This window comes from Stenella coeruleoalba, assembly GCF_951394435.1.
Source record: "Stenella coeruleoalba genome assembly, chromosome: 2".
NCBI classification, from domain to species: Eukaryota; Metazoa; Chordata; class Mammalia; order Artiodactyla; family Delphinidae; genus Stenella; species Stenella coeruleoalba.
Genome location: NC_137147.1, coordinates 167,419,020 through 167,441,539, shown reverse-complemented (window position 1 = coordinate 167,441,539; position 22,520 = coordinate 167,419,020). Strand labels below are relative to the sequence as shown.

At 38.0% G+C, this 22,520-nt stretch overlaps 1 protein-coding gene across 9 annotated transcripts in view; it reads right to left on the bottom strand.

The window, feature by feature from the left end:
- The window catches only part of MALRD1 (MAM and LDL receptor class A domain containing 1), a gene marked incomplete at its 5' end in the record, with an annotated part of 1,062,652 nt that overhangs the window by 228,170 nt on the left and 811,962 nt on the right, over window positions 1-22,520 (bottom strand). For all 9 annotated transcript variants that reach the window (XM_079915185.1, XM_079915179.1, XM_079915188.1 and 6 more), the window contains one exon: window positions 2,471-2,551. In XM_079915185.1, the coding sequence (XP_079771311.1) occupies window positions 2,524-2,551 (28 nt within the window). In that variant the 3' untranslated portion in view covers window positions 2,471-2,523. The remainder of the gene's footprint in view (window positions 1-2,470; window positions 2,552-22,520) is intronic.

The following is a 22,520-nucleotide window of genomic DNA, read 5'->3' as shown; positions in this document are numbered from 1 at the left end:
AAACATGGTGCTCTGAATCTGACCTCTTGCATTTCCTCTAGGGGAGGTCTCTAAAAGAGTGAAATGACCTTATACGTTAGACCTTGGATATTTATGTTCCAACACATATATAATTTTCACTTGTGGGACATAATGGCTCTGTAAGAATACGTTTATTTTTTGAATCTATTTCCTCTTTTATGATGCAAACTTTGAAGTGATATTTCATAAAGTTTCTGCCTTCTCAAATTTCAAGGCATATCTCCTCATTCACATGTGCCAAAATTTGATGAAAGTTAATTATTTCTGTGTATCCATCTGGTTCATGTCATTATACATCTCAATAAATAAATAACAATTAAAAAAAGAAACACTGGTTTGAAATGCTGGAGAGGGTGTGGAGAAAAGGGGATCCTCCTACACTGTTGGTGGGAATGTAACTTGGTGCAGCCACTATGGAAAACAGTAGAGAGGTTCCTTAAAAAACTAAAATTAGAGCTACCATATGATCCTGCAATCCCACTCCTGGGCATATATCCGCAAAAGATTAAAAAAACTAATTTGAAAAGATACATTCACCCCAATGTTCATAGCAGCACTATTTACAATAGGCAAGACATGGAAGCAACCCAAATGTCCATCAGCAGATGAATGCATAAAGAAGATTTGGTATATATACACAATGGAATACTACTCGGCCATAAAAAAGAATGAAATAATGCCATTTGCAGCAACATGGATGGATCTAGAGATTATCATACTAAGTGAAGTAAGTCAGAAAGAGAAAGACAAATACCATATGATATCACTTACATGTGGAATCTAAAATATGACACAAATGAACTTATTCCCAAAAATGAACTTATTCTTGAAACAGAAACAGACTCAGAAAACAAATTTATGGTTACCAAAGGGAAAAGGGGGTGGGGGAGGGATAAATTAGGAGTATGAGATTAGCAAATACAAACTACTATATATAAAATAGATAAACAACAGTGTTCTACTGTATACCACAAGGAACTATATTCAATATCCTGTAATAAACCATAATGGAAAAGAAGATGAAAAAGAATACATATATATATTCAGATACATATCTATATATATCTGAATCACTTCACTGTACACCAGAAACTAACACAACATTGTAAATCAACTACACTTCAACAACAAAAACAAAAAACCCACTGGTTTTGAAACGAAGAATAGCTCAGTCAATAAAAAAATTTAAATAGGTCTTTCTGATAACTGAAGAATGTTGCAATTTATATGTACTTTATCCCAAAGAAACCTAAAAATATTTACCTTGACTTATTAATATTGAATCTGTCTTGATACATAACAGTTAACTACACTACACAAATACATTTTTATACTTGCCAATGCAGAATATTTAAATTATGTTGATTATTCCTAGTTTATAGAGGTGACCAAACTTATCATACAACTGTTTCAAAATATCCACTGATTAGAAGGAAACGAACAAAAGTCTCATAGATATCTATGAGCTCCTTTTCCCTCATCTACAAAAGAAAAAGGTGGTGAGAGAATTCTGACATTACATCCTGTGAGAAAATTTTGTATCATGAATTTCGCAAGGCATAACCCAATCCCATCAATTTTCAGTGTTTTTGGATTTTCCTTGAAAAAACAAAAACTACAGCTGCAGGCACACACAAGGCTAACTGCAATAGCTCCTTCTCAGGGAAGAATTTGTTAAAGGAAATAGATTCTAATGGAGACATGGTCCTTCTGCTTGTTCCCTACATCCCTTTCCTTCCTCGCTTCTCGAGAACTTTTCTTCTATAATTATATTCTCTCAACTGACAAAAATGTCCACTAGTTTTCTCCTACAAGTGACTAAATGTTTAAATTCTAATTACTTAACCAAGGTGTTTAAGGTCAGCATTAATAATGGTGCCTACTTGTGTGTGTGTGTGGAAGGAGGGGGTGGAGTGGGGGGGCTGGGGACATGGGAGAGAGGGGTGCAGACCTGGCAAATGGGGGACAGAGACGGGAGAGGGCTTCTCACTGTTTATCTTTCAAATGCTCTTTGGTCTTTGAAGCACATAAGTATAGACCCTTAACAATCAATCAAGCAGTCAATCAATCAATAATACCTAATAACAGCAACAATAACAACATAACTGGAAATTTAAAAGAAATTGTTCTCCAATCTCTGTAGAATTATTAGAATGGAGTTATGTAAGAGTAGTAGCACAAGTTGCTGGTTAAATCTGTGTAAATTAGACACGAAACTTCAATTGTGGACTTCTTCCATAAAATATTTAGCATATGCATTTTTAAAATTTGTTCTTAGCATGTTTTTAAATATTCACTAATCTGCCACGTTAACAACATCGGCCATCTTTCCCCACGGGAAACACCTCAACCCTAGGGCCATCACCCTTTAAGCAAAGAGCACCAACCCAATGCCTCAGCTTCAACTATGAAGGCTGCTGCATTAGCTCAATGTATCGCAATAACTTACCGCTTTGGATACTTAACTGGTGTCCGGACGCAGGTGGAGGAGCCGGTGCGGTGCTAGGGACTCGTCGCAGCCAGAGGGGACCTGGAGGAGAAGAGGGACGTGCGTGGGCAACCGGCTACGGCTCAGGCTCCTAGGACCATGGGCGTCAGGCTTTGAAGACACGAGGGTCCCTGCGTCCATGAGGAAGAGCGACTGCTCCGGCAGCCCTGCCTTTTCCATGGTACTGGAGGCCAAGAGCCTCAGGCCACCCCAGTACGCGCAGGTGACTTCAAGGGGTGGCCCGCTCCTCTCAAACGGCATCCAGGCCTTGGACGCGCCAAGAGACGGGCCCTTCTACGGCTCTGCCGGGACGGAGCGAAGGGAGAGAGCTTGCGGTTTCCGCAGGCTGCACCGGCCCACTGGGCCCAGTGCCCGAGAGCTGTTCAGAAAGGTGGTTCTCCTCGTCCACCACCAGCTACTGGAGCTCTGCCACACGGTGTTTGTGGCGGAGAAGTGGCCCAGCCCCTCACAGACGGTTTGAAGGCCCCAGGGCCTCGCACAAACGGGCAGACGCTCTGCTGCGACCAGGAACACTTCCACCTCTTTATGCCGCTGGCCGCCATCTTGGCTGGCAGGGCGGACGCGGGGCGGGCTACTTCCGGCTCCACCTCCGCCTCGAGGCCAGGGGCTCACGCCTCTCCCTGGCGCTCTTCGCTGCTTGCAGCCTCTGACGCCGCTTGCAGCCTCTGACGCCAGTCTCCTTCCGCTGCCAAGCCCAGCTGTGCTCTGAGTGGAGAAAGTGCGCTGAAGAGCCCGGATATGCATGGCTTCGAGGTACCCAGCTCAGCTCGCTGGCGTCTGGACTCCTGAGGAAGGCAGCGGAGGAGACGCCGTGAGAAGGCCGGGCTGGCAGGTGCAGAGGCAGCTGGTGATGCCCTGGCGTTTGGAAGGACGGAAGCTGCATGACCCTTCCTGCGTGGCTAGAACGCTTCTTAGGCCAAACGATGCCAAGCAGAGCCTATTTTGTGACCCTGTGTGAAGATATTTTCAGATATTTTTGCGCACCGTTGTACATAAGGAGGGCAGAAGGACGTGGTCGTGAGCTTCCGACGGAGCAGGTACCCAGATCTCATTCTAAGGTCCACTTGGCCCCTTCCAGGCCAGCAGGTGTGGCCACAGGTGAGATGAGGGTGCCCATCAGGCGGGGAAGTTATACAAGCCTCTTGCGCTTTTCTGCACCGCAGGCTTGCTTTCCTGACCCCTTCGACTGTAAATTGCACCGCATTTCAAAAACCCACCCCAATGAATAAAAGGAGACCTTGCTGGGGGAAAAAAAAAGTGTTCAAAGGCAAGAGCATCCATACATCAGTCAGGCATGATTCTGCATATGACAGTTCACAAAAATCAACATTTTCCAAGTGTTTTCTGTTTTAGAAAAGCTCTGTTTCAATGCTTTCTTAAAGAAGAGTCCTTTTCATCATCTTATTACATACTGTTTTTCTAGTGAAGAAAATATTTTAAGAACTTTTGCCATTTCTAAGGTCGAAGAAGAGTGCTAGATAAAAAGCACTGGGTTGGTTATTGTGCCTCTGCTATAATGCCTCACATCTCTAGAAAGTCTTCCATATGAAACTTCAAATACGTTACATTTATAGTGCTATAGTACTATCTTTATTTGATGAATGGGGAAAAAAGGCTCAGGAGGCCAAGGGGCTCCTCCACAATCACAGAGTCAATAGGAAAATAAATTCTCAGAGTGAACCCTTACTGATGCACTTTGCTGATGACATCTGACCACAGGGTAGAGAGAATGGCTTCTCCAAGTGTGGAAATGAGTTCATGTATAAAGGGTTAATCAGTGATCTTACTATTGGAGAGGCTTTCCGACTCAAATAGACATCTTTCCAGAGCCTCTGTTCAAACTGAATCCTGTGGCTTGTATGCCTTCTCCTTAGGCATCATTTTCCATTAGGCGCCACAGGAACAGTGCTTGGAGACTATGCGTTTCCCAAGAGTCTAAGAAAATGTCAAGGGGAAAAATATATTATACTAAATATAAGAAAAAATAATCACAAAATTGAATTAATAAACATTTCATTTGTTGTCTACAAAGTGTGGCCTTACAGCATCTTCAAATACAATCCAACTCATATGATTATGTATAAATTATAAAGTACACTTTAGTGTCTGATATGGGCACATTTTAAAAGTGTTTGATATGACATTAAGTACTTCAAAGAGTATCTAGAATTTACAGAGAACCTCTTCCCCAGGCCTACCTGGAGACAACTATTCAACTGTCAAATGCCAGCTTAAGTGCCACTTTTTGAGAGGCTGTTTATTATTCTGCATTTCTGCTTCCTCTAGGCTAAAGAGCTAAGCACTTGTTTCTCTATGCCCTGATGATAATTTGTTCATATTATTAGTAGTTTATTATAGTTTTTGATTGTTTGCTGGTTTGTTGGTTGGTTGGTGTGCTTTAACACACTGCCTGGATTCAGGGACCAGGAATTACTCAGCTCTGTATTCCCAGTATCAGGAACAGCGCAGGTAGGTCCCATAGTTGTTTACTGATTTAAATTCCTTTTCTGTGCAGATGTCAGAGCATCTGAAATTCTACCGTTACAATTATACTGTTTTTGGGGGGGGGGGGCGCCAAGTATGCTTATCATAAAATGCACATAATCTTCGGACTTATATTGGAGTGTTTTCCCCATATCTTTTTGAAAACCTAATAGTTTTTCCTAGGACTGGGTAGACACAGAATGTTAGAATCATATTTGACCATTTAACTTTTCCTCAAAGGATGACAGCTAGCCTGAAATTTCCCCCAAATGCTCTTTGCCTCCATTTTCTTTTTCTGTTTCTTCTATCCATCATAATTTTTTTTTCCTCTTTACTCTTTCCATTTTGGACCTATCAACAAAGGTTTTAGCTAGAATCAATTTTCCTGAAGGTTTTATGACAACTCTGAAAACTCAAGCTTTTATTTTATATAAAACTTTTCTTAATTTATTGATACTTCCAGGAGGTTTGTTTTCTCTTTTAGTGGAAGGGAAAAAAAACCAAGAGACAGAGCACGCTTATCCTCATACTTAATATTTTTACACTTACCCATTCTTGATTAATTACAATGATATGCTGCAGATGTCCAACATAAACTGGATCATTTAATGCATAATTATACCTTTTAGATGAATCTCAGATCTATTGCTGTTATTTTCCATGGACTGGAGCTGTTATGTGCCTGACAGAATTAAGTTCCCATCATCCTGTGCCACGGAAGATGAAAGTGAAAAAGAAACGAGCTTGAGGAGAAATTGTTCTTATAGTAGCAAAATTAGCAGTCGAGGTTCCTGAAAGACAGGAAACTGCCAAATGCCACTATTAACTCATGTAAAACATAAACTGCATTTTACAGATGATGAAACTGACTGTTCACATGGTAACGAATAATGCCACTAAAAGAGTAGGTTTTCAAGAAATGTTGTATCATATACTTGGTAACAAAATACTGTTCCTGTGCTTAACTTTCTTCATATAACAGGAGTACCAATCTTTTAAACCTAAGGCAAAAATTTAGTGTTGAACGGATAAAAGGGTAAAAACAAAAAGTCTTATAGCATTTTTTTTTTTTTTGCTTCATTTTAAACTTTATCATATGGCATAGAGTTAACAAGATGTGTGCTTTTTTGTAAGGGTAACTTTTTTTTTTTTTTTTTTTTTGCGGTACATGGGCCTCTCACTGTTGTGGCCTCTCCCGTCGTGGAGCACAGGCTCCGGACGCGCAGGCCCAGCGGCCATGGCTCACAGGCCTAGCCACTCCGCGGCATGTGGGATCTTCCCGGACCTGCAACAGCAGGCGGACTCTCAACCACTGCGCCACCAGGGAAGCCCAAGGGTAACTATTATTCAAGACAGCACTGAATATGTATGGTTAAATTTTTAGAGATAACAGTAACCTTTTAAAATTTTGATTGCTTTAATGCTGTAACAGCATCAGAATTTCAACACTGACTCTGAAAAAAATCAACATCACCTATATCTCTAATATATTTAATTGAATTGTGCACTTGACAGCTTAATTTGGTTGTTGTTTATGAACCTTTGTCTCCCTCTTGGAGATTTCTTTTCTTAACAGGGGTGATAAACTACTGATGTGCTTTCAAGATCAAAAAGCTTGTTTATCAGGGATGCCTTCCTAATACAGTATTTCACAGAGCTATTTTATTGAGGTCCAGGGCAAGTTCCACAGTAAGAGGATGAATGTCGAGCCACTGAGTGGCAGATCTGATGTGGGAGAGATGTAGGCGGAGAGTCAGAAGCCAGGCTTGCAAGATCAGTTTCATAACTATTCTTTGTGGCTGATCTTAGGCAGGTAAGTCATAAGCCTTATAAAGTTGAGATGATAATATCTGCTTCAAAGGATGACTTTTTTGAGTTTGATACTACACGGGAAGGCACTTTGAAAAGTGCAAAATTACACAACTTTTAAGCTCTAGATTTTCTCTTGATCTGCTATCCAAAGTATCAAACTTAAGCTGAAGTTGAAGTATTTTACTAACCCACAAAAGATGTACCTTGAAACACTTCTTTGGACTTAACTTCAAATACATTATGTACTCCCTCTGGATGATTTAATTCATTTCTGTTAATCCAAATAACTTCAAAAATAAATAGCAACAGAGCTGTCATTTATTGAGGCACTGTGTATATCTCATTTAATTGCCCACTACAAACTTTATGAGGTAACTAGTATTATCTGCATTCTAAAAATGAAATTTAAATAACTTGTTTAAGAAAACCAGTATGTAAATTTTCTGTTTTCATCTTCACATTGTCCTGGAGCTAGAGACCCATATTACCTACTGTAATCACTGGGATATCTAGGTTACTCAATTTAACATGTTTAAATCTAAACTCATTATTTTCTTTCCCAGATCAGTTTCTTTCTCTTGCATTCCTAATTTAGTTAATTATATCAATATCTACTTAGCTTCCCAAGTCAGAAGCCAAGGGTCATTTTACATTCCTTCGCTTCCCTAACCTACTGTAGCCTAATAATCATGAACTTGCCAATTATACCATAGAAGTGAGTCTTAAAAAATTTCTATCTACAGAGCCATGTTTTTACTCCAAATCCAAATAATTGTTGGTACATATGACAGCTTTTACATTGGTCTCACTGCCCTATCCAAAACCATCTACCACACTGAAACCAGAGTTATTTTCCTAAAATAATAATTTTCGAAAAAGTGTGGTTATGCCACTTCCTTGCTAAAATAACCACCATGGGTATTCTGGCCGATATAGGCTAGAATCCAAACTCCTTATCAAGACACAATGTCCTTTATTAATTTGCCTTGACTTATGTTTCTGGTCTTATTTCCTGCCTCTGTATCGTGTATTTCATGCCTCACACTCATTCCACTCTCCCAGAAATTATACAGTGTTTTTCTATTTCTGCACTTTTGTTCTGGCTTTTACCTTACTGTACTTTCCCAGTTCTTCTTGCTTTAAAAACTCTTTTTCATTCTTCAGACTTAGCTCTTGCTATCACCTTTATTAAGTCTTTTTTTAAGTTCTCTATCTTCTTCTGTCCAGCCCCATTCATGGAACAGAGACTCTACCTTGGTGCAGCATGCTTAAATGGGGCTCTGATCTCTCTTGCCCTGACAAAGTGGTGGTTTCACACTAGAAGAGGAAGGCCAGAGGACCCCACCCACTGAACTCTGGGTTTCTAGAGCAGGATGTCATTCAGAAGATTACAATTGTCCCCAGCCCTAACTCCAGAACACTGGCTCAGAGATTTTGCCTGGGGGGAGAAACAGGCCAAAAAAACAAATCATTACTAATTTATTTCCAAGGAATTGCCTTCATTTGCAACAGAGTGAAGAAATTCTAGCCTAAAGGCACTCTCAAAAAGAGTGCGGGTTGTGGTCAAGGCAATTGGGAGAAGATTCCAGCTTCAGGCTAAACTGTAGGTCAGATAATTTGAAGGAGAGAAGTAGGGAATAATACAGCTGGGTTGAGTCCTCTGTTTCAGAACAAAAACCCAGCTGTTCATATCAGAAACTAGTCCTTCAAAGGGGCCACATTTTATCAGATTCGTTTAATAATGCCCCAAGGCATTATTTTAAAATTATAGAGCAATCAGCTGGTAATTAGTAATAATTTAATAGTTAGGGGTAGTCAGGGAAAAGAGATGAAAAGAATCCTACCAGTGCCACTGTCATCCCAGTGTGTTGTGGGCATACCCAAAGTTATACCACCCTGAGGAACAACATCAGAGGCTGACACTGAAGGTGGGGGGAAATCAACTTCAGTGAAATGAACCAATCAGTTACTAGACAAATAAATAATAATAATAAGGTAGTACTGAAAGTTGCTACAATATATTATATAAAATATCCAGTTTCCAACAAAAAAAAATTGTGAGACATGTAAAGAAACAGGAAAATATAACCCATACACTGGAAAAATATTCAGGTAACAGAAGTTGCATATGAGAGAGATCAAATATCAAATATATCAGTAAAAGACTATAAAGTAGCCATTACAGACATGTTCACAGAACTAAATGAAACCATGATTAAAGAAGTAAAACAAGGTATGCCACATAAACTATATAATAAAAATAGAGAAACAAATTATAAAAAAAGCAAATGGAAATTATGAAATTGCAAAGTACAGTAATTAGAACATTCACTGGAGGGGCTCAATATTAGATTTGCTCAACTGGCAGAAGAAAGAATAAGGAAACTAGAATATAGGTCAATAAAAGTTATGCAAGCTGAAGAACAAGAAACAAATGAAGAAAAATGATGAAAGCATCAGAGAAATGTGGGAGGCTATTAAATATACCAACAAACATGTAGTGGAAGTACCAGAATGAGATGAGAGAGAGAAAGGAGCAGAAAAATATATGCAAAAAAATTTAATAATAATGGATGAAAACTCCCCAACTTTATTGAAAAACAATATTATACACATTTAAGAAGGTCAATGAACACCAAGAAGGATAAACCCAAAGAGAGCCACAAACAGACATGTCATAGTAAAAATAATGAAAGTTGAAGACGAGGAGAAAATCTTGAAAGTAGCAAGAGAAAAACTACTTGCTACTTAAAAAGGAACCCCAATGAGATTAAAAACAGACTTTATGGTAGAAACAAGGGAGACCAAAGTGCAATGGCATAACATATTCAAAGTACTCAAAGAAAAAAACTGTCAACCAAGAATCCTATATCCAGAAAATCTATCTTTCAAAAATGAAGTCCAAATAAAGACTTTACCAAATAAACAAAAACTGAGAGGATCTGTTTCTGGTAAACCTACCTTCTAAGAAATACTAAAGGTACTTCTGCAAGCCAAAAGCCAGTGATTCTAGGTGGTAATCTGAACACATGAGAGAAAACAAAGAGTACCAGAGAACATAAGTATGTAGTTGTAAAAGACAATAGATATACATATTTTTTCTCTTACCTTAAATGATTTCAAAAGCAATTGTATAAAATATGTGCATAATGTAATCTTGGGCTTATAACATAAAGAAATGTGCCAGTAACAGCACAAAGGAGGTGAGTGGGAGAAACAGTGTTTTGGGCTAAGGAAATGACTAGTTTGTAGAGTAATAATTGTAGCAATGTATTGTTGGGTCTGTAATAGTAACAGATATAATAAGCATAAAAATAATACCTCAAAAAAGGGAAAGAGAGCAGAGCTATATAGGAGTAATATTTAGATATATATGGTGAGCCCTGAGCAACTGCTAGAAAAACAACCAACTAAAAAATGTAGTGAAAAAAAAAAATCATTAGAGAACTTAAAATTGCTACATTTGAAAATATTCACTTAATGTTTAAAAAAAGTCATAAAGGAGGAATAGAAAAAGAAAAAAGAGGTGAGATATATAAAAAACAAACAAAAATGGCAGATGTAAATCTATCATACTAGTAATTACATTAAATGCAAATGAATTAAACTCTCCAATTAAAAGGTAGGAATTTTCAGATTTGATTTTAAAAACTGCCACAGTGAATATTCAAAAATGCAAACATATTGAAAGAGAAAAGATAAAAAAGATGTATCAAACAAACAGCAACCACAAGAAAGCTGGAGTGGCTATACTGATATCAAGCATAATAGACTTTAAAATAAAAGATGATACTAGAGATAAAGAGGGATGTTTTATACTGATGAAAGGGTCAATCCATCAGGAACATATAATGATTATATATGCACTCAATGACACTTCACTAAAATACATGAAGCGATAATGACAGAAATTAAGGAAAAAATAGGCAATTCAACAATAATCATCTGAAACTTGAATATCTGATTTTAAATAATGGATAGAAAAACTAGACAGAAGATCAGCAAATAAACAGAAGCTTTGAACCACGCTATAGACCAACTAGACCTAACAGACATTTATAGAACACTCCCAAATAACACAGAATATACATTCTTCTCAAGTGTACATGGACAGTTCTCCAGGATAGAACATATACTAGGCTATAAAACAAACCTCAATAACTTTAAAAGAACAGAAATAATACAAAGTATGTTCTTTGGCCACATGGAATGAAATTAGAAATCAGTAGCAGGAAAAATTGGGGAACTCATAAATATTTGGAAATTAAACAACACACTCCTAAATAAACAATGGGTCAGAGAAGAAATCAAAAAGGAAATAAGAACATATTTTGATATACATAAAAATGAAGACAATGTACTGAAACTTATTGGATGGGACTAAAGCAGTGCTTAGAGGTAAATTTATAGTAGTAAATGCCTATAATAGGAAAAAAGATTGCAAATCAATAGCCTAAACTTTCACCTTTAGACACTGAAAAAGAAAAGAAAACTAAACCGAAAGCAAGCAGAAATAATAAAGAATAGAGCAGAAATGAATGAAATAGGGAATAGACAAACAATAGAGAATAATCAATGAAAACCAAAAGCTGGTTCTTTGAAAAGATCAATAAAATTGACAAATCTTTAGCTAGATTGACCAAGAAAAAAATAGAGAAGACTCAAGTTACTAGAATCAGAAGTGAAAGAGGAGACACTACTATTGCCTTATAGAAATAAAAAGGATTTAAAGAGAATACTATATACACTTGTATGCCAACAAATTAGATAATTTAGATGAAATGGACAATATTTTAAAAATGTATGAACTACTGAAATTGACTCCAGAAAATAAAAGGCAATCTGACTGGACCCTATAACATAAAGAGACTGAGGAAATAGTTTACTTAAAAATCCAACAAAAAAGCCCAGACTCAGATGGCTTTGCCACTAAATTCTACCACACATTTAAAGAAAAATGGAAAACAGTTATTCACAAATTCTTCTAAAAATTAGAAGAGGAGAAAACATTTCCCAACTCTTTGTATGAGTTCAGTATTACCCTGATATCAAAATCAGACAAAAAAATTATAAGAAAACAAAAATACAGACCAGTATCTCTTATGAACATAGGTTCAAAAACCCTCAACAAAATACTAGTAAACCAAATCCAGCAACATAAAAAATGAATTATACACCATGACCAAATGGGATTTATCCCAGGAATGCAAGGTAGGTTCAACATTTGAAAATAATACATTACATCAATATAGTAAAAAATAAAAGTCACATAGTCATCTCATTAGATGCCAGAAAAACATTTGACAGGATCTAATACCTTTTGATAATAAAGACACTCAACAAATTAGGAATAGAAGGGATCATTCTCAACTTGACAAAGGGCATCTATTGAAAAATCACAGCTAATATCATAGTCACTGATAAAAAGCTGGATATCCCCTAAGATCAGGAAAACATAAAAATATCCTTCCTCACTGTTTCTATTCAACATTGTACTGGAGGTTTTAGTAAGGGCAACTAGTCAGGCAAAAGAAATAAAAGTCATCCAGATTGGAGAGGAAGAAGTAAAACTATCTCTATTTGTAGATGACATAACCTTATGTATAGAAAATCCTAATAAATTCACTAAAAAGAATTAGAACTAATAAATAACAAGACAAACAAGTGAACTGAAAGAAACAATTACAATAAACAATTTCACTTAAGTTTGCAGGATACATTATCAATATACGAACATCAATTTTATTTATATTGACTTGCAATGAACAATCCAAAAATGAAATTTTAAAAATCTTTTTATGACAGTGTCAGAAAGAATTAAATACTTAGGAAGGAATTTAATAAAAGAAATATAAATCTTATACTCTGAAAATTACAAAGCAATAGTAAAATAAGATGTAATAATTGGAAAACTTCCTTGTTCATAAATCAGAATACTTAATATTTTATGATGGCAATACTTCCCAAATTTATCTACAGATGCAACACAATACTCATAAAAATTGCAGCTGACTTCTTTATAGAAATTAACAAGCTGACTCCAAAATTCATATGGAATTTCAAGTCACCCAGAATAGCCAAAATAAGTTTGAAACAGAATACTAAAGTTAGAAGATGCATTCTTCCCTATTTCAGAAGTTACTGCAAAGTTTGAGTAACCAACACAGTGTGGTCTTGGACCAAGGATAGACATATAGATCAGTAGAATAGAATTCAGAGTTCAGATATAAACCTATGATTTATAGGTTTATAAACCTATATATGGTCAACTACTTTTCAACAAGGGTGCCAACACCATTCAATGGGAAAACAATCACCTTTTCAATAAAAATGGCTAAGACAATTGGATATCCATTTGCAAAAGAATGAATTTGGTCGCCTTCCTCACACCATATACAATAATTTACACAAAATGGATTAGTCTAAATGTAAAAGCTAAAGCTATAAAAGTCTTAGAAGAAAACATAGAGGTAATGTTAATGACCTTGGATTTCACAGTGGTTTCTCAGATATGACTGCTCCAAAAGCAGGAGCAACAAGACAAAAAATAAATAAATTGAACTTCATGAAAATTAAAACTTTTGTGCTTCTAAGGGCACCATCTAGAAAATGAAAAAGACAACCGCCAAGATGGCAGAAGATATTTGTAAATCATGCCGATATTGTTGATCATGAAGGTGGACCAAGAATAAGGAGAAAGAACTTCTGGCACCTTTGTTCCCATTCTAAGCATGAGGTAATGATAACCAACTGCTATATGTGTTTGAAGTCTGTGGGAAAAGGTTAGGAGAGCAGCAACAAAACCCAAAACAAGCCAAGTCCTGATTAGAATAACAACCCCACACAATAGAAGCATGACAAACGAAGACGTATGCTCATTTTCAGGCATAAATACTATTTCCTTTAGTCTCTGCTATTCTACATATGATATCCAGCATTCAATGCAAAATTATCAGACAAAAAAGCAAGAAAAGCCAATCCATAATCGAGGTAATCAGAAGATCCAATTTCAAAATGACCGACATGTTAGAATAATCTAATAAGAGAATTTAAAATAACTATAATTAGTATAAATCTTGCCAAAAAAGTTGATAACATGTATGAACAGATGCAAGATTCAGCAGGCTGAAAGAAACTATTTTAAATCTCAAATGAGAATACTAAAAATAAAGCATACAATGTCAGAGATGGAGAATTTCTTTAATGGTATCATCAGCAGACCAAATAGAGCTGAGAAAACTAAATTTGCAGGTACATCAATAGAAATTATCCAAAGAGAAACTCAGAGATAAAAACTGGGGGAAAAAAATAACTCACAACAGAACAGAGCACCCAAGAACTTCAGGACAATATCAAATGGCCTAACATACATGAAATTTGAATCTCGAAAGAAGAGAGAAAGGATGAGATAGAATAAGAGAACAAAGAGATAATGGCCAGGAAATTTTTCAAAATTTATGGGAAAAAAAGCCACAGATCCATGAATCCCAAAGAATCTCTAAAAGGATAAATTCCCCAAAACACAGCTACACACATTAGAGTCAAACAGCTAAAACTCAATGATAAAAAGAAAAATCTGGGGGGAATCGGGAAGATGCCGGAAGAGTAACATGCAGAGATCACCTTCCTCCCCACAGATACACCAGAAATACATCTACACGTGGAACAACTCCTACGGAACACCTACTGAATGCTGGCAGAAGACCTCAGGCCTCCCAAAAGGCAAGAAACTCCCCACGTACCTGGGTAGGGCAAAAGAAAAAAGAATAAACAGAGACAAAAGAATAGCGATGGGACCTGCACCAGTGGGAGGGAGCTGTGAAGGAGGAAAAGTTCCCACACACTAGGAAGCCTCTTCACGGGCGGAGACTGCGGGTGGCGGAGGGGGAAAGTTTCGGAGCCGCTGAGGAGAGCGCAGCAACAGGGGTGCGGAGGGCAAAGCGGAGAGATTCTCGCACAGAGGTTCGGTGCCGACCGGCACTCACCAGCCCGAGGCTTGTCTGCTCACCCACTGGGGCGGACGGGGCTAGGAGCTGAAGCTCGGGCTTCGGTCACAGCTCAGGGAGAGGACTGGGGTTGGCGGCGTGAACACAGCCTGAAGGGGGCTAGTGCGCCACGGCTAACCAGCAAGGAGTCTGGGGAAAAGTCTGGACCTGCCAAAGAGGCAAGAGAATTTTTCTTCCCTCTTTGTTTCCTGGTGCGGGAGGAGAGGGGATTAAGAGCGCTGCTTAAAGGAGCTCCAGAGATGGGCGCGAGCTGCAGCTAAGAGCGCGGACCCCAGAGACAGGCATGAGACGCTAAGGCTGCTGCTGCTGCCACCAGGAAACCTGTGTGCGAGCACAGGTCACTATCCACACCCCCCTTCCAGGGAGCCTGTGCAGCCCGCCACTGCCAGTATCCTGGGATCCAGGGACAACTTCCCCGGGAGAATGCCACAGGCTGGTGGAACGTCCTGCCGGCCTCTGCCGCCGCAGGCTCACCCCGCACCCCACCCCTCCCTCCCCCTGGCCTGAGTGAGCCAGAGTCCTCGAAGCAGCTGCTCCTTTAACCGCGTCCTGTCTGAGCGAAGAACAGACAACCTCCGGGCGACCTACAGGCAGATGCAGGGCCAAATCCAAAGCTGAGCCCCGGGAACTGTGCGAACAAAGAAGAGAAAGGGAAATCTCTCCCAGCAGCCTCAGAAGCAGTGGATTAAAGCTCCACAATCAACTTGATGTACCCTGCATCTGTGCAATACATGAATAGACAATGAATCATCCCAAATTGAGGAGGTGGACTTTGAGAGCAAGATTTATGATTTTTCCCCTTTTCCTCTTTTTGTGAGTGTGTATGTGTATGCTTCTGTGTATGATTTTGTCCATATAGCTTTGCTTTCACCATTTGTCCTAGGGTTCTGTCCACTCGGTGTTTTTTGTTTGTTTTTTCTTTAAAAAATTGTTTTTTCTTAATAATTGTTTTTTATTTTAATAACTTTATTTTATTTTATCTTACTTTCCTTTATCTTCTTTCTTTCCTTTCTTCCTTCTTTCTTGCTTGCTTGCTTGCTTTCTGCTTTCTTTCTTTCTAATTTTTCTCCCTTTTATTCTGACCCGTGTGGATGAAAGGTTCTTGGTGCTGCAGCCAGGAGTCAGTGCTGTGCCTCCGAGGTGGGAGAGCCAACTTCAGGACACTGGTCCACAAGGGACCTCCCAGCTCCACATAATATCAAACAGCGAAAATCTCCCACAAATCTCCATATCAACACCAGCACCCAGTTTCACTCAACGACCAGCAAGCTACAGTGCTGGACGCCCTATGACAAACAACTAGCAAGGCAGGAACACAACCCCACCCATTAGCAGAGAGGCTGCCTAAAATCATAATAAGTCCACAGGCACCCCAAAACACACCACCAGACGTGGACCTGCCCACCAGAAAGACAAGATGCAGCCTCATCCACCAGAACACAGGCACTACTCCCCTCCACCAGGAAGCCTACACAACCCACTGAACCAACTTGAGCCACTGGGACAGACACCAAAAACAACGGGAACTACGAACCTGCAGCCTGCAAAAAGGAGACCCCAAACACAGTAAGATAAGCAAAATGAGAAGACAGAAAAACACACAGCAGATGAAGGAGCAAGATAAAAACCCACCAGACCTAACAAATGAAGAGGAGATAGGCAGTCTACCTGAAAAAGAATTCAGAATAATGACAGTAAAGATGATCCAAAATCTTGGAAATAGAATAGACAAGATGCAAGAAACATTTAACAAGGACCTAGAAGAACTAAAGATGAAACAAACAATGATGAACAACACAATAAGTAAAATTAAAAATACTCTAGATGGGATCAATAGCAGAAAAACTGAGGCAGAAGAACGGCTAAATGACCTGGAAGATAAAATAGTGGAAATAACTACTGCAGAGCAGAATAAAGAAAAAAGAATGAAAAGAACTGAGGACAGACTCAGAGACATCTGGGACAACATTAAAGGCAACAACATTCAAATTATAGGGGTTCCAGAAGAAGAAGAGAAAAAGAAAGGGACTGAGAAAATATTTGAAGAGATTATAGTTGAAAACTTCCCTAATATGGGAAAGGAAATAGTTAATCAAGTCCAGGAAGCACAGAGAGTCCCATACAGGATAAATCCAAGGAGAAACATGCCAAGACACATATTAATCAAACTGTCAAAAATTAAATACAAAGAAAACATATTAAAAGCAGCAAAGGAAAAACAACAAATAACACACAAGGGAATCCCCATAAGGTTAACAGCTGATCTTTCAGCCGAAACTCTGCAAGCCAGAAGGGACTAGCAGGACATATTTAAAGTGATGAAGGAGAAAAACCTACAACCAAGATTACTCTACCCAGCAAGGATCTCATTCAGATTTGATGAAGAAATTAAAACATTTACAGACAAGCAAAAGCTGAGAGAGTTCAGCACCACCAAACCAGCTTTACAACAAATGCTAAAGGAACTTCTCTAGGCAAGAAACACAAGAGAAGGGAAAGACCTACAATAACAAACCCAAAACAATTAAGAAAATGGTAATAGGAACATACATATCTATAATTACCTTAAATGTAAATGGATTAAATGCTCCCACCAAAACAAACAGACTGGCTGAATGGATACAAAAACAAGACCCATATATATGCTGTCCACTTCAGACCTAGAGACACATACAGACTGAAAGTAAGGGCATGGAAAAAGATATTCCATGCAAATGGAAACCAAAAGAAAGCTGGAGTAGCAATTCTCATATCAGACAAAATAGACTTTAAAATAAAGACTATTAGAGGAGACAAAGAAGTACACTACATAATGATCAAGGGATCGATCCAAGAAGAAGATATAACAAGTGTAAATATTTATGCACCCAACATAGGAGCACCTCAATACATAAGGCAAATACTAACAGCCATAAAAGGGGAAATTGACAGTAACACATTCATAGTAGGGGAGTTTAACACCCCACTTTCACCAATGGACAGATCATCCAAAATGAAAATAAATAAGGAAACACAAGCTTTAAATGATACATTAAACAAGATGGACTTAATTGATATTTATACGACATTCCATCCAAAAAAAATAGAATACACATTTTTCTAAAGTGCTCATGGAACATTCTCTAGGATAGATCATATCTTGGGTCACAAATCAAACTTTGGTAAATTCAAGAAAATTGAAATTGTATCAAGTAACATTTCCAACAACAATGCTCTAAGACTAGATATCAATTACAGGAAGAGATCTGTAAAAAATACAAACACATGGAGGCTAAACAATACACTACTTAATAACGAAATGATCACTGAAAAAATCAAAGAGGAAATCAAAAAATACCTAGAAACAAATGACAATGGAGACACAACGACCCAAAACCTATGGGATGCAGCAAAAGCAGTTCTAAGAGGGAAGTTTATAGCAATACAATCCTACATTAAGAAACAGGAAACATCTCGAATAAACAACCTAATCTGGCACCTAAAGGAATTAGAGAAAGAAGAACCAAAAAACCCCCAAAGTTAGCAGAAGGAAAGAAATCATAAAGATCAGATCAGAAATAAATGAAAAAGAAATGAAGGAAATGATAGCAAAGATCAATAAAACTAAATCTGGTTCTTTGAGAAGATAAAATTCATAAACCATTAGCCAGACTCATCAAGAATAAAAGGGAGGGGCTTCCCTGGTGGCGCAGTGGTTGGGAGTCCGCCTGCCGATGCAGCAGACATGGGTTCGTGTCCCGGTCTGGGAGGATCCCACATGCCGCGGAGCGGCTGGGCCCATGAGCCATGGCCGCTGAGCCTGCGTGCGTCCGGAGCCTGTGCTCCGCATTGGGGGAGGCCACAGCAGTGAGAGGCCCGTGTACCGCAGAAAAAAAAAAGAATAAAAGGGAGAAGACTCAGATAATAGAATTAGAAATGAAAAAGGAGAAGTAACAACTGACACTGCAGAAATACAAAAGATCATGAGAGATTACTACAAGCAACTATATGCCAATAAAACACACAACCTGGAAGAAATGGACAAATTCTTAGAAATGCACAACCTGCCAAGACTGAATCAGCAAGAAATAGAAAATATGAACACACCAATCACAAGCACCGAAATTGAAACTGTGATTAAAAATCTTTCAACAAACAAAAGCCCAGGACCAGATGGCTTCACAAGAGAATTCTATCAAACATTTAGAGAAGAGCTAACACCTTCTCAAACTCTTCCAAAATATAGCAGAGGGAGGAACACTCCCAAACTCATTCTACGAGGCCACTATCACCCTGATACGAAAACCAGACAAAGATGTCACAAAGAAAGAAACCTACAGGCCAATATCACTGATGAACATAGATGCAAAAATCCTCAACAAAATACTAGCAAACAGAATCCAACAGCACATTAAACGGATCACACACCATGATCAAGTGGGGTTTATTCCAGGAATGCAAGGATTCTTCAATATACGCAAATCTATCAACGTGATACACCATATTAACAAATTGAAGGAGAAAAACCATATGATCATCTCAATAGATGCAGAGAAAGCTTTTGACAAAATTCAACACACATTTATGATAAAAACCCTGCAGAAAGTAGGCATAGAGGGAACTTTCCTCAACATAATAAAGGCCATATATGACAAACCCACAGCCAACATCGTCCTCAATGGTGAAAAACTGAAAGCATTTCCACTAAGATCAGGAACAAGACAAGGTTGCCCACTCTCACCACTCTTATTCAACATAGTTTTGGAAGTTTTAGCCTCAGCAATCAGAGAAGAAAAGGAAATAAAAGGAATCCAAATTGGAAACGAAGAAGTAAAGCTGTCACTGTTTGCAGATGACATGATATTATACATATAGAGATTCCTCTAAAGATGCTACCAGAAAACTACTAGAGCTAATCAATGAATTTGGTAAAGTAGCAGGATACAAAATTAATGCAGAGAAATCTCTGGCATTCCTATACACTAATGATGAAAAATCTGAAAGTGAAATCAAGAAAACACTCCCATTTACTACTGCAACAAAAAGAATAAAATATCTAGGAATAAACCTACCTAAGGAGACAAAAGACCTGTATGCAGAAAATTATAAGACACTGATGAAAGAAATTAAAGATGATACAAATAGATGGAGAGATATACCATGTTCTTGGATTTGAAGAATCAACATTGTGAAAATGACTCTATTACCCAAAGCAATCTACAGATTCAATGCAATCCCTGTCAAACTACCACTGGTATTTTTCACAGAACTAGAACAAAAAATTCCAGAATTTGTACGGAAAGACAAAAGACCCCAAATAGCCAAAGCAATCTTGAGAACGAAAAACGGAGGTGGAGGAATCAGGCTCCTGGACTTCAGACTATACTACAAAGCTACAGTAATCAAGACAATACGGTACTGGCAAAAAAACAGAACGATAGATCAATATAACAAGATAGAAAGCCCAGAGATAAACCCACGCACATATGGTCACCTTATCTTTGATAAAGGAGGTAGGAATGTACAGTGGAGAAAGGACAGCCTCTTCAATAAGTGGTGCTGGGAAAACTGGACAGGTACATATAAAAGTATGAGATTAGATCACTCTCTAACACCATACACAAAAATAAGCTCAAAATGGATTAAAGACCTAAATGTAAGGCCAGGCACTATAAAACTCTTAGAGGAAAGCATAGGCAGAACACGCTATAACATAAATCACAGCAAGATCCTTTTTGACCCACCTCCTAGAGAAATGGAAATAAAAACAAAAATAAACAAATGGGACCTAATGAAACTTCAAAGCTTTTGCACAGCAAAGGAAACCATAAACAAGACCAAAAGACAACCCTCAGAATGGGAGAAAGTATTTGCAAATGAAGCAACTGACAAAGGATTAATCTCCAAAATTTACAAGCAGCTCATGCAGCTCAATAACAAACAAACAAACCAAAAATGGGCAGAAGACCTAAATAGACATTTCTCCAAAGAAGATATACAGACTGCCAACAAACACATGAAAGAATGCTCAACATCATTAATCATTAGAGAAATGCAAATCAAAACTACAATGAGATATCATCTCACCCCAGTCAGAATGGCCACCATCAAAAAATCTAGAAAAAATAAATGCTGGAGATGGTGTGAAGAAAAGGGAACACTCTTCCACTGCTGGTGGGAATGTGAATTGGTACAGCCACTACGGAGATCAGTATGGATGTTTCTTAAAAAACTGCTAATAGAACTACCACATGATGCAGCAATCCCACTACCGGGAATATACCCTGAGAAAACCATAATTCAAAAAGAGTCATGTACCAAAATGTTCATTGCAGCTCTATTTACAATACCCAGGAGATGGCAACAACCTAAGTGTCCATCATTGGCTGAATGGATAAAGAAGATGTGGCACATATATACAATGGAATATTACTCAGCCATAAAAAGAAATGAAATTGAGCTATTTGTAATGAGGTGGATGGACCTACAGTGTGTCATACAGAGTGAAGTAAGTCAGAAAGAGAAAGATAAATACCGTATGCTAACACATATATATGGAATTAAAAAAAAATGTCATTAAGAAACTAGGGGTAAGACAGGAATAAAGAGAGAGACCTACTAGAGAATGGACTTGAGGATATGGGGAGGGGGAAGGGTAAGCTGTGACACAGCGAGAGAGTGGCATGGACATATATACACTACCAAACGTAAAATAGATAGCTAGTGGGAAGCAGCGACATAGCACAGGGAGATTAGCTCGGTGCTTTGTGACCACCTAGAGGGCTGGGATAGGGAGGGTGGGAGGGAGGGAGACGCAAGAGGGAAGAGATATGGGAACATATGTATATGTATAACTGATTCACTTTGTTATAAAGCAGAAACTAACACACCACTGGAAAGCAATTATACTCCAATAAAGATGTAAAAAAAAAAGAAAAAGAAAAATCTGGAAAGCATACAGAAAAAATAAAAAAGTACATTACATAGTGAGGAACAAAGATAATAATGTCCCCGCTCTTTTCCTTAGAAACTATACAGCCTAGAAGAATATGGAATGGCATCTTCACTCTTCTTCAAAGTAATGATAGAAAAATCTCTCATCACAGACTTTGATACTCAGCAAAAATATCGTTAAAAAAGTGAATGCAAAATAGAGACTTTTTCAGGGAATCAAAAGCTGAGAGAACTTATGACCATCAGGCCTGTGTTAAAAGGAATGTTATAGAAAGTTATTTAGACAGAGAAATATGATATTGGATGGAAATTGAGACGTACCTAGAGAAACAGTGGAGTGGAAAGGGTAAAAATAATGGTGATTTACAGTAGCTTTTTTTCATAGTTTTAGTTGCTTTAAAAGATAATGCAGAAGAATTAACAGTGCATTGTGTAGTTTTGACATATATAGATATAAAAATTATGACAAAAACAGCATATAGCATTAAGAGGGAGGGAATGAAAGAATAAATACTATTGTAGGGTTCTTACACTAGACATCAAATTATATTTCAAGGTTGAAGTACATTCTAAACTCTACAGCAATCACAAAAATAATATAATAATTTACCTATATAATACAGGAAATCTCTAGAATAAAAAGTGCTATACTTTTAAAAAATCTTTTTAATTAATGAAGACTGATGCTCTCTTTTTATAAAGCCTTTGCTGTAAATTGAAAGAACAAATATATTTTAAGTGTTTAATCCTAAAGT